Source organism: Chanodichthys erythropterus, chromosome 11 (assembly GCF_024489055.1).
Source record: "Chanodichthys erythropterus isolate Z2021 chromosome 11, ASM2448905v1, whole genome shotgun sequence".
Classification (NCBI taxonomy): Eukaryota; Metazoa; Chordata; class Actinopteri; order Cypriniformes; family Xenocyprididae; genus Chanodichthys; species Chanodichthys erythropterus.
In genome coordinates this window covers 55129647-55145179 of record NC_090231.1, presented here as the reverse complement: position 1 = coordinate 55145179, position 15533 = coordinate 55129647, and the positions used below count along the sequence as shown (strand labels likewise).

The window sequence follows — 15533 nt, the reverse complement described above, 5'->3', positions numbered from 1 at the left end:
CCATAACTTTAAAAGACAATATCTCCATTTGCAGTGAACTTTCAGCGCTGTAACTTTGCAGATACTGTTTATGCTCGAGCAGCAACATTACACACTAACTAAAGTTAAAAAAGTGAAATCGCAATGAACCACCCCTTTAAGATGTCAATTTTACATATATTCTAATTCATAAACATGTTAACCCTCAGGGGTCTGAGGATTTTTGGGGCCTTGAGAAGTTTTGACATGCCCTGACATTTGTGCTTTTTTCAGTTGTACATAAACATATTAATGACAAAAGTGTCATTACACTGTATTGAACACAAACTAGGCTACAATAATATGTGAGAAACATTTATGTACATGTTTGTGTTTTTGAAGGAATAACGTTTATGAGTGGTTATTGAAAAAAAAAAAAAAAAAAACTTAAGTCACTGAAATAAGGCCAAAAAATATATATTAAATCTGTGTTAACAAGAATTCTTGGTATTGGAGGTTGTAGACTAGAGTTTCTGCTTCAAAATGATGTAAAATTATCCTGCCTACTCGTTCATATAAAACATTAGAGAGATTTAAATTTTCTAAGACACTTTTTGTCAAGAAACACAGTATGCGTGAAGGTGTGAATCATCATGAATAATGTTGCGATTCACACCTGAGAAGACAAAAGATTTGCATAATGACCTCTAATGACCAGAGCTCACTTTTTGTGTTTTGGACAAATTGGTTGAATGAATGATTCAGTGACTCACTTTTGATGAATCAGTATTGGTTCAATGAATGGGTCAATGGCTGTATCCCAATTCAGAGGCTGCATCCTTCGAAGGACTCGGAAACGCATTACTCTGTAGAGTGAAGTGAAATATGGCTCTCAAAGATCAAATAGTTTAAGCAACGTGATTCGTTCCTGAATGAATCTGTGTTTTGGACAAATTTGTCAATTCAGAGGCTGCATCCTTCGAAGGACTCTGACTTCATTTCACACCTTTTAAAGGGTGCGAATGTCAGACTGAGCATTGTTAAATGGGATGGTCTAGCCTATGGAGCACTGTTCTTGTCACCAAGCAACTGTGACAGCTGCTGTTGATAAGTGGCAGTAATGTTAGTACTGTACTTTCTTTAAAAGGTATATTAAACTGTCTGAAAACAAAACAGGGTTCACAAACTGTCTAAATATGTTCACCATAGTCCATTTCTGCATATAATAGAGTATAAACTATATATAATCGCATCTTAGTAAGATATGAGTCAACATTTGAACTGATTTATAAAGTTTATTTATTTATATTTGTATCATTAGATATGAGTAAATTGAAACCCAATACTTACATTTAAAAGTATAATTCAGCAATTTATCTAAAAAAAAAAAAATCTGTCATCACCAGTGCGCAATGAATTCTGGGGTAGGCAAGGCCGCAAAGGACCCATCTGTTGTATCCTTCACTTCACGGGAAACGGAGGATGCATTTGGAGGCTGCATTTGAAAGAGCCTTTGAGACAGCTTTCATCACGCAATAGGCCTTTTGAAGGATGCAGCCTCTGAATTGGGACGCAGCCAATGGCTCACTCATAAAGATAGTCATTTTTCGCCACCTACTGGCATGATGATGTAACAACAGTGTGGTACAAACTAGCTGGTCCAATCAGAGCTCCTGAAATGCCTCTGTCCAATCAGATTCGAGACCTGGAATATTCCAGATTTCCTCAGCAACAGCCATTTTGAAGCTATGTACTTTTAAAAAACAGTAGGTAATCAACAATAATGGTTTGTATTTTGTAAAATTACACCCTGAATGGTGGCTAATACAAGGTAGCGAATATTGCCATTTATATAACCCAGGTTTTCCCTTATAAATATCCTAGCTCGCCAGACTGTTAATTTTGTCTCATGTTTGTTGGTCAAAACCATGTTATTTTCGTAATTTTACATTTTAGCAATTTCATACATTATGTTTCAAAAAAATAGTCAGTGTCACTGTGAAAAGTCATCAACTGAAGTAAAAGGTGTGACAACTAGCCCCCTTTAGTAGGCTATATAGCCGATATGCATGCGTCCCTGTATATCACAAACAAGCTGTATAGTGTCCTGTGAGTTTAACACATAATTTACCACAGCAGAATGAGATAAGCCCGCATTCAACTGGTGTTGCTTCAGGGACTGCCCAAAAGCGCATCTGATAAGAGGAAGGGCTCGTGTGTCTGGTAGTGATGTAGATGTGTGTGGTTGGTGCGTGAGATAAAAACGCATTCGCACGGATCCAGTCCTCTGCTTGAGACTTCATGTAAATACTCCACAAACGATCGCGGAGGGACCTCTCTCTCACACACACACAGCGTACAAGACACACAACTTCCACTACATCCACCTGGAAACTACATAACAAAGCACATTTGCGCCAATGAAGGGTGACGATGATGTAAATACTGCGATGAAAGATGAGGAGGCTGATGGCTCGGGTGAGTTTCTCATATTTTGTATTCAGATTCCTGATTCCTGCGCGGGTGTATTATTAATTTAACAATGAATATTAATGATCGACAGATATCGAACCGCTCTGTAGCAAAACAGAAATATATTTATTTCTAACGCATGTTTATAATGCCCAGATTGCTTTGCTAGACAGTTTATAACATCCAGGTATGTTATAAATTATTCATTTGAGCAATAACCTGTTGACTGATGTTATTAATAATAAAATAATACTAGTATTAAAGTCAGTTTAGCTGTAATGGACATTAAGGCTTGTGTTATTAAGTGAGCAGTGTTTCTGTGGGTTTAGAACAGTCACGCATTGCCTGCAGGCAGCGCGCGCGCGCGCGCGCACATGAGGAAAATCCATCACAGCATCATCTTCACCTGAGGAGAGAGATGCTGTTCTGAGGGGGCGGTGCATGTCAACCTGAGCTGGCAGAGGGGATTTTCCCATCTGGGGGAAAAGGAGGCATGGATGTTAGTAGTATATTGGAGAATGTTGGCATGCTAGATAAAACCCGTAATTATTTCTCTGAAAACGATTCTTAAATATGAATTCAGCAATAGCGTGACAAGATAAGACTCATTTAATGATACCACAATATGAAAAATGTTCACATTTGTCTGACAATCATGTAATCAAGCTTCATTAATCATTATGTATACAATGGCAAATGAGTATGATCCTCTTAAACATAAAGAATATAAAATGTGATTATGTGTTGGGGTTTTTAGTTTTCAGGATAGGACTACTTTTAAAGCAGTTCTGATTAATTGTGATGATTAGTAAGCATACTATTATGAGCAAGCACAAAGCATTTATCATACTTCAGTTAAAGCTGTGCAGAAGCCTGAATAGAGAGAGAGAAAAAAAATCCTGTCATTTTTGCAGAAAAAAACTGACTGGCAGCTATATGGTTGCCAAAATAATTTGATGAAAATCATTTCTGCTGAATTACAGAGGTCACAACGCTACTGAATCGCTTTTGTACTTTTAACAAATACTGACATCCACCATAATAACACTGATGGTAAAGCTGAGGTAAAGAAGGTGCAGGCGGTGTCATGCACTGATGCGCACAAACACAAAACACCATCATGGTAACACACGACACTAAAATCATGCAATAAACATTTTAACAACATAAGATGTAACACAAAGCCCTAATGTGCATGACGGATAACAAAAACCAAAGAAGAAACATAATTAAAATTAAAAAGCATCAAATGTGAAGTGCAACATAGGGAATTCTGGGTGTGTTGGTTTACAGCTTTTTACTGTAAATTAGAAGATTATTTGTTATTTTACTTCCAAAAATGGTGCATTTAACAGTATTTTACTGTAAAATTACATTCAATTTAAGGTTGGATCTATAATAATTTTTTTTCTACCCATATATAGACCTTGTGTATGGAAGCTTGTTTCCGCCAATAAATAAAAACAATTAAAAAGGTAATTGCGACTTTTACAGAATTGCGAGATTTAAACTTAATTGCGAGTTATAAAGTCAGAATTGCATGATATAAACTTGCAATTCTGACTTTTTTCACAGAATTTTTCTCGCAATTCTGACTATACCATGCAATTGCGAATTAAAAAGTCAGAATTGTGATATATAAATGTATTTATTATTTATACAATTCTGACTTTATATCACGCAATTCTGACTTTATACCTCACAATTCTGGCTTTTTTTCTCGCAATTCTGAGTTGTTTTCTTGCAGTTATGAGAAAAAAGTCAGAATTGCGATATAAACTCGCAATTGCATCTTATAAAGTGTTATATATAAACTTGCAATTCTGAGACAAAAAGTCAGTCTTTTTTTTTTTTTCCTCTCACAATTAGACATTATAACACGCAATTGTGAGTTTATATCCCGCAATTCTGGGAAAAAAGTCAGAATTGTGAGATAAAATGTCACAATTACCTTTTTTATTTTTTTATTTCATGACCGAAACAAGCTTCCATACATATGTGTGCATCCAGAAAAAGGGTGCATCCATCTTTAGAATTTGTGTTTGAACATTTTTGCGGTAGCTCTGTATTTTTCTACAGATCGCTGTCAAAGAATAATTAGCTGGTGAAGTGGATTTACTTATTGTAGAGTAAACGAACATTATCATGAGTATTGTAATGTATTAAGCGGATTTCATAACAAAAGTCAGTAGACCGGGAAGTTTTTAAAACAAGCGGTTCACTCATAAATCCGTAAGATCTTACTTTTATGCTGTGGAAATACAAACTGGAAGACAGAACACAAGCGCAGCGTTGAAAAGGGGCAGGGCTACATAGATCTATAGTACAGGAACATACCTTTAACCATTTACAGTTAAAATTACAATAATTTTTACAGTGTAGTCTTTGTGTTCACCTTCTGATGGCAGCTGCTTTTACATGGTTTCTTGGTGGAACATGCTGGTTAGTTTTGGCTATTAGCTTGTCTGCATTGATCTAGGTGATGGATGAGACTAGCTCATGGGGCTGAGATTGTTCCTTTAGACTTTCAGCAAACTAGCTATAGATAAACTAGATTTGTATTAATACCCCTAGATAAGATGTATTAAAAACCCTAGTTTCCATATGTCTGTCAATTTTTTATCCCCGTGTGTTATTTGTTGTGATCACATTCAAGTACAAGGGGAAAAAACAGCAAGCTGACATTATTGCAGTGACAATCCCCTTGGAGCAATCTGAGGTTAAGTGCACACACACACACACACGTATCCCACAATGACCTACATATGCATTCTAGGGAAGAAAATTTAGCAATGCTTTCTATAGGACATTGCTTTTTGAGATTTTATGTTTCACCATGAATAACACAGTTGTATTACCACTCAGTATTACCACTCAGTTTTAACCAAGGTTTTAAGATGGAATATTTGATGTGAACAGTCTCTTAAATTAAATGTATTTGTTTTCTGTTGCTCTGTAATCAGGTTGGAACAAGGCTTTATTGTGATTATTGTGAAATATGTTAGCTGCCCTCTCTGTTTTTCCTCCCGAGTTGTGCTCTATAAACAGCAACAAAAGTCATGATGGTAATAATTATAGTATTTTTTATTGAAAATCAAATGTAAAAATTCTAGAACAATGATCATTGAAAAGAAAAAAAAAAGAAAAAAAAAGAGTAAGATTCTGCGCAATTTCTTAAGGTGCATCTCAATTTGCATACTTATGCACTATTCTATGATGTTTTTAAGTGTAAATAATGCAAGTAGTGCGTTCACACTGAAAATTCCAAAAAGAAAAAGTGTACTTTAAATACCCAGATGATGCACTAAATTAATGGAAAAAATTAAGTGTGGAATGTTGGACACTTCATGCACTCAACTATCACAACATTAATTACGTAGTGGAGGGGGAGGGGCTAACAGTCTCCAATGTTAAAGGGTTAGTTCACCCAAAAATGAAAATTCTGTCATTAATTACTCACCCTCATGTCGTTCCAAACCCGTAAGACCTTCGTTCATCTTCAGAACACAAATTAAGATATTTTGATAAAATCCGATGGCTCAGTGAGGCCTCCATTGCCAGCATGATAATTAACACTTTAAAATGCCCAGAAAACTACTAAAGACGTATTTAAAACAGTTCATGTGAGTACAGTCGTTCAACCTTAATGTTATGAAGTGATGAGAATACTTTTTGTGTGGCAAAAAAACCCACAAAATAATGACTTTATTCGACGACATCTAGTAATGGGTGATTTCAAAACACTGCTTCATGAAGCTTCAAAGCTTTACAAATCTTTTGTTTCAAATCAGTGGTTCGGAGTGTGAAGTTTCTAAATTTCAATGGTTCACCACTGGGCTGTTTGAATTTGGCAGTTTGATGCGCGTTCCGAACCACTGATTCGAAACAAAAGATTCGTGAAACTAGATATTGTTGAATAAAGTCATTTTTTTATTTTATTTTTTTTGGTGCACAAAAAGTATTTTCGTTGCTTGAACCACTGTAGTCACATGAACCATTTTATATATGTCTTTAGTAGCTTTCTGGGCATTAGAAAGTGTTAATTATCCTGCTGTCAAGGGAGGCCGCACAGAGCCATCGGATTTTATCAAAAATATCTTAATTTGTGTTCTGAAGATGAAAAAAGGTCTTACGGGTGCGGAACGACATGAGGGTGAGTAATTAAGAATTTTCATTTTTGGGTGAACTAACCCTTTAAAGATGCCGTAGAACGTGTTTTCAAAAGATGTAATGTAAGTCTAAGTTGTCCCCTGAATGTTTCTGTGAAGTTTCAGCTCAAAATACCCCATAGATTTTTTTTCTATTTTGGGGCATCATTAAATATGCGCCGATTCAGGCTGCGGCCCCTTTAAATCCTCGCGCTCCCCGCCCCCGAGCTCGCGACTGCCTTAAACAGTGCATAAACAAAGTTCACACAGCTAATATAACCCTCAAAATGGATCTTTACAAAGTGATCGTCAAGCAGCATGTCTAATCGCATAAGTATAGTATTTATTTGGATGTTTACATTTGATTCTGAATGAGTTTGATGGTGCTCCATGGCTAAAGCTAACATTACACACTGTTGGAGAGATTTATAAAGAATGAAGTTGTGTTTATGCATTATACAGACTGCAGTGTTTAAAAAATGAAAATAATGACAGTCTTGTCTTGGTGAATACAGTAAGAAACGATGGTAACTTTAACCACATTTAACAGTACATTAGCAACATGCTAACGAAACATTTAGAAATACAATGTACAAATATCACTAAAAATAACATGATATCATGGATCATGTCAGTTATTATTGCTCCATCTGCAATTTTTCGCTATTGTTCTTGCCTGCTTACCTAGTCTGATGATTCAGCTGTGCACAGATCCAGATGTTAATACTGGCTGCCCTTGTGTAATGCCTTGAACATGAGCTGGCATATGCAAATATTGGGGGCGTACATATTAATGATCCCGACTGTTACGTAACAGTCGGTGTTATGTTGAGATTCGCCTGTTCTTCGGAGGTCTTTTAAACAAATGAGATTTATATAAGAAGGAGGAAACAATGGAGTTTGAGGCTCACTGTATGTCTTTTCCATGTACTGAACTCTTGTTATTTAACTATGCCAAGGTAAATTAAATTTTTAATTCTACAGCACCTTTAGATGACAAAATAACTTTATAAAATTCACACACTACATGGATGAGTACATAGTGCATTTCAGACAGGACCATTTTGGCAAGTTGTCTATGATTGAAACACAAGTTATCTTTGGCGGTATGGTTCTTGCTCCATAATTAATTGAACATACTAGAGCTTCAGCATTAACCCCCATGGAACCATCAGCTTGAGTGATATATAGACGACTAAGACACTTTAGTAATGTCTTTAAAAGTGAAACAGTGGTAACATGTAGACGTGGCAGTGAATCCCAGGACGTCTATACTGTAGTTTGGCAATGAGGATGAGTGTCTCTCAGCAGTGAGGTCCATGACAGCTAGGATTTGAAAGCTTTGGTAATCTGAAACAAAAAGATGACAGCCAGAAGGTGCACAGTAATATGCTGATACTTATAGTGGGGAGGGAGGAAGGGTTGCTAGCAGTTTGAGCATACTTCCTGAGCAGTAATGCCACATATATATGTGCCTGGTCTAATAGGAGAATTGTAGTGATTGGAGCAATTTGACAGCTGACCGCATCAGCTGACCGCAGCACTATGCCTACGTGGCCTGACTGAACTAATGCTGTGTTTGATAATTGCATAGTGCATAAGTGCCTAGTGGATAAGTGCACATAAGTGTATAAATGCATAGCGTATAGTGCGTCATTTTGGACACACCTTTGGTCACTAATCAAATTCAGAATACTGAATATGTGACAATTTTTTGTGACAATTTTTTTAAGTAATATTTATATTTTAATTACACTTTATTATTATTATTATTATTATTTTTTTTTTTTTTTTTTCTCAAACTTAAACTCAAACTGGGAACTTGCCTTTTTTTTTATTTCCTGAGATTTATTTATTTTGCATTCATACTTTTTTTTAGTCAAACTAAACTTCACAGCCCAGATGGTTATTTGCAATCCTGTGTGACACAAATAGTTGTTGAGATTAATGTAGCATTGCCTTTTTTATGTTCCTATCACATAGTAATAATGTTTGCATTGATGAATCTGTTTTCTCTTCAACAGGTGAGAAACTCTTGGGTTTCAACAGCACAGAGGAGCATCCTTCAGGGCCGGGAGGACAGGACAGCATGTGGCGAAATGAGAAGTATGAGTCTGTTCCGTTGGATGTGAAGGGGATTGATGAAGACAATTCTAAAGGCACCAGCGATTCTCTTTACCCTGGCACTGCTGTAAGTCACAACAACAGAGGAAAAAATCCTCTGCACACATTTCATTTCAAGGATAAAGACATATTACCTGTTCCACTTATGTATTCCTGTCTGTCTAGTACAGCATCATTTGCAAGTCAAACTTTGGGCAAATATATGGATATTTGAATGCTTCAGTTTACACTTTTTCAGTGATGTCTCTGGGAACAGGTGAAAGCTAGGGAGGTTAAACTACATAAATAGTCATATTTGAATTGTAATACTTGTGTTTATGCAATGCAAATGCTCTTGTCATATCATAGCTGATAATTCATAAAACAACCAAATAGATTTTCACAAAAACCTAAAGCCTGCCAAACACATCTTCGTGCTCCAGATGGTGCAATATACTTCAAGCACTGCAGATTTTGAGTTCCCTGCGGGTGTGCAAAACTATTTTGCATGCTGAGGCATATTTGATCATCTGTGCAAATTTACAGGACAGACTGGTCACTTTGAAATACCCTCTGATAATCCTGAATGACTTTATACAAATTTATTCAACTATGTGTTTGGTGCTTGTTTATAGATTTGGTACTATTTGAGTGTGGTGTGTTGCACGTCCTAATAGGATGTAAACACATATTCAAGATTGCGATGACAAATAACTTAAGGTATGCTATGTAACTTTTGGCACTCAAAAAACAAAACTGCAAGCATTTTTGTGGGAAGAACATTGTTTTGGTTGTGCTTTGGCTCTATGTGACTGTGCAGATGAATATGATTATCCTACTGATCATAAAACATTCACTCCTAGACTAGAGAGATATAACCAGTTTAGAAGGAAAGGATCTCAAGCGGTACTTACTTGAAAATAAATTAATACTCTGTAATACTGTAATACTCAATAAGTTCAGGATACTCAAACATTTAAATAAACTAACTCATTTTTTTAAGTTAGAAAAACGTAAAATTTGTGTGACAAGTGGGGTGGGGCCGAGAGCCATGGGAGCGGAGCAAGGCCAGTGTGGTGCATAGGTGTCTCTCACTAACAATCACTTCACCGGCATTCCTTCAGATCTTGGTTAAATGTTAGATAGCAAATAACACATGCTATTATAACTATCAAAGAGACTGTCATTATATACTTGCATGTATATAATCAAACAACATACAATATATATGTGGTTTAAAACGTTTTGCAGCCCATCCTCAACCTAACCACAGGCTCTACTCTTCACCACAATGTTAACCCTACAAACTAACATAACATGTAACAGAACATTAAAAGATTAGTTCACTTCAGGATTAAAATTTCCTGATAATTTACTCACACCCATGTCATCCAAGATGTTCATGTCTTTCTTTCTTCAGTCGAAAAGAAATTATGTTTTTTTAAGGAAAACATTCCAGGATTTTTCTCCATATAATGGACTATAAGGGGTTGAAGGTCCAAATTGCAGTTTCAATGCAGCTTCAAAGGGCTCTACATGATCCCAGATGAGGAATAAGGGTCTTATCTAGTGAAACGATCGGTCATTTTCTAAGAAAAAAATTTATATATTTTTTTAAATACAAATGCTCTTCTTGTACTGCTCTGCGATGCACCACACATTACATTGAAAGGTCACTCATGACGTAGGCGGAAGTACCATGATAGAAAGAAAATCTAATTTTCTCTAATTTTGATTACGTCATAAGTGTGGAAGTGCAAGATGAGCATTTGTGGTTAAAAAGTAAATACATTTTATTAATTTTTTTTAGAAAATGGCCCATCATTTCTCTAGAAAAGACCCTTATTTCTCGTCTGGGATCGTGTAGAGTGCTAAACTGCACTAAAACTAGGGCTGCACAATATATCGCATGTGATTGTCACGCGCATTTCGTCAGTAAAGCCGGTTCCCTGATTACCGCTAAATGGCCATCACCTGCTTTCAAATGCAGCGGCATTTAATAGACAGAACCATAGATCACTGACAAGCCACGCAATATCGCGTTCATATTGCAGATTAATTGCCTTCAATAATGAACGCGACATTGCGTGGCTTGTCAGTGAACTACGGCTCTGACGAAATTAAGTACATTAAGTACAATGAACTTTCATTATTATTTAAATGTGAAACAAACATTTAATTGAATTAATTTCACTGTTCTGTTCTACAGTGCAGCGTTACAACAAACATAATGAAACGACCCTTCACAGTAGATAATGCTTTACAATTAACTTTGATGGAGAGCTACTTATGGCAATTTATCTGTTCAATAAAATACCTTACTCACCTGTTGAGTAATAAAAACACCATCTCCACGTTGCTTTTACAACATTTCAAATCTCTCAGTTTTCACCATTTCTGAAAAGGCAAGCCTTGTTGATTCTTGTTTTATTACGAGCTCTGTCGCGTTCTCTTTTTGCCAGCAGACTCTCCTCTGTTCTGCGTTTGTTTAAAACGGGTGATTCCCAGGAGGGTTGAGATTTAGCTGCTGCATGTCAACCTTTCTTGCTCGTTGTGACAACTAACCTATGCTACTTCCACACCAGACACGCGTCAAAGTAGCAGCTTTTCTCTATTTACAGATATGACGAGACATGGACGGGTGAGTGACATATGTATGCAATTTTCTGCAAAAACCATCCCGTCGGGTCTAAATATACACACTTATAATAGGCTTACCATAGTGAATCAAGGTAAGAAAATTACGTCGTTTAGAGGTTCTGAATTTCGGTTTTGATTACTTTTCGATTAATCGTCCACCCCTACTTGACAAACATAAAATTACTTTTGTATTTTATTGGGGAGGAAGTTGTCATCTGTCTTGTTCAGAAATGAATCTAGAAATATTCATGGTACTGAAAAGTGTTGTCATGGTACGAAGGCAAAATGAAAGCTTATGTAATTTGTTTGTTGGTACTTTTGTAATCCCCGCATTGTGGTTCTCACTTCCTCAATACACAGAAGTGGCATGACAAGTGGTTAAATAACTGGGCTGGAAACCCAAAGGTCCCAGGTTCAAACCTCACAAGGGATGATGCATGAAATGTAGAGTTGCTGAGTTCCAGTTTGTTCTTAAGCAGAGTGCACTGAATGTTCTAAAAACACTTTGTCTGCAGTAAACTATACTTGGTATATCTAGTGATAAATAACAGTATGAGGCATTGAGGAACAAACATTAAATCTGAGCTGGAGGGAAACCAATACCTGGAGGGAAATTTAAGAGCATGAGCTGATAAATGTCCTGTCCTGAAAAATGTATTATTGCACTGCTCATTTGGGAAAGGAGACTTTCACTTTCAATTTAAAATAACTGTTTACCTTTGATTATTTTAAGGCATTTTAATGATTATTTTAATGCATACTTGCTGAATAAAAAAATACTTTCTTGGAAAAAAATCCTATTGACCCAAAACTCTTGAACAGTTTTATAGATGCAAAAATAGGTTAAGATGTTTAAAAAAACTTTTTTAACATTTTTGAAGTTCACAGGTAATTTGTTAACTGGGATTTGGTTGGTGGGTATTAGCTCTCTTCCCTCTCTGTTTCTACAGGTATGTGTCCTTGTTCAAACAAACAACGCCCCAAACTCACACCAATCAAACCAACAGAGCTGCAGTGTTTACCATCTTCTACCAAATCAGTCCATGAATGGTTTACTTATAGGTTTCTCAGCATAGAAAGGTGGAATATAATAAAGTATTTAACACAAAAAGGACCAGAAATCCACCACACCCTTCACATAAAGGAGGAAATTGTTTAGAAAGATTCTGAGAAGTACACAGGCAGGATTACGTCAATGTTTGGACTATACAAAGTTTACTAATTATCACTTCTGTCCATATCATTAAGCTTGCTTGAAAAAGACAACTTACTGATCTACTATTTAAAATTATTATAATTATTCTGAACCAAAATTTAAAGAGTATCTCCTCCTAGAGCTTGAAAGCTACAACCAAATGCTTTATCTTTTCTAACTGATCCGACTTACAAATCCCATAGACTTTCATTGAGAGGTTCAAAACTTTTGTGAATTAAATCTTAGTGTATTTAAGCAGTCACTATAGCAAGCTTCTAAGCTTCTATCCTATCTATCTATCTATCTATCTATCTATCTATCTATCTATCTATCTATCTATCTATCTATCTATCTATCTATCTATCTATCTATCTATCTATCTATCTATCTATCTATCTATCTATCTATCTATCTATCTATCTATCTATCTATCTAGCAAAGCCTAGCAACTAGCCTAGGACATGCTAACAATATGTGCTAGCTATGTAGCTAATGTTAGCAATGTGTTAATTTATGCTACAAACATGTTAGCAATGTGCTAAATAATGATAACAGGTTAAATCATGCTAGCAACATGTTAAATCATACTAAAAATGTGTTAAATCAAGCTAGCAAAATGTTAAATCATGTTAACAACATGCTAATCATGCTAATAATGTGTAATAATGCTAATAATCATGCTAGCATCATACTATCAACATGTTAAACCATGCTAGCAATGTTCTAATCATGCTGGAGACATGCCAGCAATGTTAAGTCATGTTAGCAGCATGTTACATGCTAAATCCTGATAGGCCATGTTAATAACATGTTAAGTCATGCTAGAAATATGCTAAATCATGTTAACAGCATGCTTATTATGTTAGCAACATGTTAGCTATGTGTTAAATCATGCTAAAACATGTTAGAAACAGGCTAGCAACATGTTAAAATCTGTTACTAAACTGCCTTCATAACATTCAAACTTTAAAACTACTTTAAACTTTTTCAAACTGAAAATCTTCAAACCTTCAAACTTTCTGGCCTGGCTTTTTAGGGTGCTTTCACATTAGCACTTTTGATGTGCACCCGGGTTCGATAGACGTCAGAGTTCGGTATGTTTGGATGATGTGAACAGCCTTCTGAATTCGGGTGCGCACCCGTGAACCGTACCCGAGTCCGCTTAAAAAGGGTGGTCTGAGGTGCGGTTTAAGTGAACTCCGGTATAGTTCGTTTCTGATATGAATGCAAACGTACCAAATTGCGGAAGTGAACCGGGTTTGGTCCAGGCAATCGAACCAAGTGTGAAAGCACCCTTAAAGTCAACTTTAAAGTTTGTCATCAAACTACTCTATTTTTTTAAAAAAAATCTCTTTATTCTAAACATCAAAATATATTTACATAATTGTAATGCATTAGTACATGATTTTATCTCTATATAATCCTCTTTTATGAACTGATTTCTTTCTCAGCTCCGGAAAACTCGACAGTTAGATGAGAGACCAAAGGACTCGAAACTGTGGCCGTACTTCCAGGATGGCCAAAGGCGGATAGATTACGTCCTCACCTACCACGTCCAGAAGCCCCCGAGCACTCGCAAACAGAAGTCCCATTCCTGCTGCTTGAGACCTAAACGGACCAGCTCACCGTCTCGTGCGGACCCCGAACTCGCAGCCCAAGAGCAGAGGCTGGATTACCATGTGGACGACCAGCGACTCCGCCGGGAGGAGTTTGAGGAGAACCTGTGTGAAATGGGCCTTGAGATGGAGAAAGATGAAGGGGTGAGTCTGATTGTCATTTACAGTGGAGTCCATGAAAATCTGGGATTCATAATCTAATTTGACTTAAAATTAACAAGAATTTTTTTACCTTTCATGATGACGAAGAACTGCAATATCACGCGAGCATAACCGTGGCACATTATTCAAAAACAAACATGTGTTTTGTTTGTTGTTGCCGGGGTATCAGAGGCATAAGCTGTAAAGGCTCCGCCCTCTTCTGGAAAGTGGGGCGGGAGCAGCAGTTCATTTGCATTTAAAGGGACACGCACAAAATGGTGTGTTTTTGCTCACACCTAAATAGGGCCAACTTTTACAAGCCATAATAAATGATCTGTGGGGTATTTTGAGCTGAAACTTCGCAGACGCGTTCACACCAGAGACTTATATTACATCTTGTGAAAAGGGGCATTATAGGTTCCCTTTTATATGTATGATGACCAATAGTTTTTCTTAACCTCTCTAGCTTTTTAAATGAATTCAGGTTTAAGTGATTTACTTGTAAAGAAGAATAATCATTCCCTGTTGTTGACCCAGTTTAAAAACACTTCAGTGGTGTGGAGGACTACACTAAAATTGAAATGCTGAAGATATATATTGTTATTTTTATTTATTTTCATTATTTAAGTTTATGGATTACTGGGAGAATAATGTGGAAAAGCTAGCCACCTTGCAAGCAGTTTTTATGTTTGATGTTAAACAGCTGTCCCCCTTAGGATACATGAAATTATTTCTGCAAAATGTTCCCCAATCTTGCTAATGCTATAATTGCTGATTGTAAAAATCACTTCAGTTGATTGTTGGCAATTATGAAGCAAGTTAGCACTTACTTTACTGTGTAATGTTACTAATTTGCAATCTTATTATGATTAGCAGCTTGTCTTTTAAGCTTAACTTCTATAAACCCATGCCATTTGCTTTGATGTTCACAGATTACAGGGATTTAACTTCCTCCACTCTGCTGGATGTTCTCATAGAGCACTAAACCAGAATCATAGTGGGCTAATCATCAGCAAAGTGTTTATCGTGCAGATGATAATAAACTGAAGTATTAGTTTAAAGGACTAAGATTAGCAGAATTGTTTCCTGAATACAAATAATTTGGGTACACTTCAATATTCTGATTATTGTTTCATATTTCATGTCACACAGGGTCTTCTATCATGACGTTCTTAGCTTCCTCTCTTGAATTATATTTCATGAATATTATTATTATTATTACTGAACCTTCAAGAACCATATTCTTCCACCTCAGGCCCA

The 15533-nt window shown here is 36.3% G+C and overlaps 1 protein-coding gene across 1 annotated transcript in view; it reads left to right on the top strand.

Moving 5' to 3' along the window:
• The first annotated feature begins 2269 nt into the window (after nt 1–2269).
• Nucleotides 2270–15533, top strand: part of ano1a (anoctamin 1, calcium activated chloride channel a) — a 56791-nt gene continuing 43527 nt past the window's right edge. Inside the window, exons 1-3 of the mRNA XM_067401438.1 lie at nt 2270–2436; nt 8603–8769; nt 13968–14276. Coding sequence (XP_067257539.1) covers nt 2379–2436; nt 8603–8769; nt 13968–14276 — 534 coding nt within the window. The 5' untranslated portion in view covers nt 2270–2378. The remainder of the gene's footprint in view (nt 2437–8602; nt 8770–13967; nt 14277–15533) is intronic.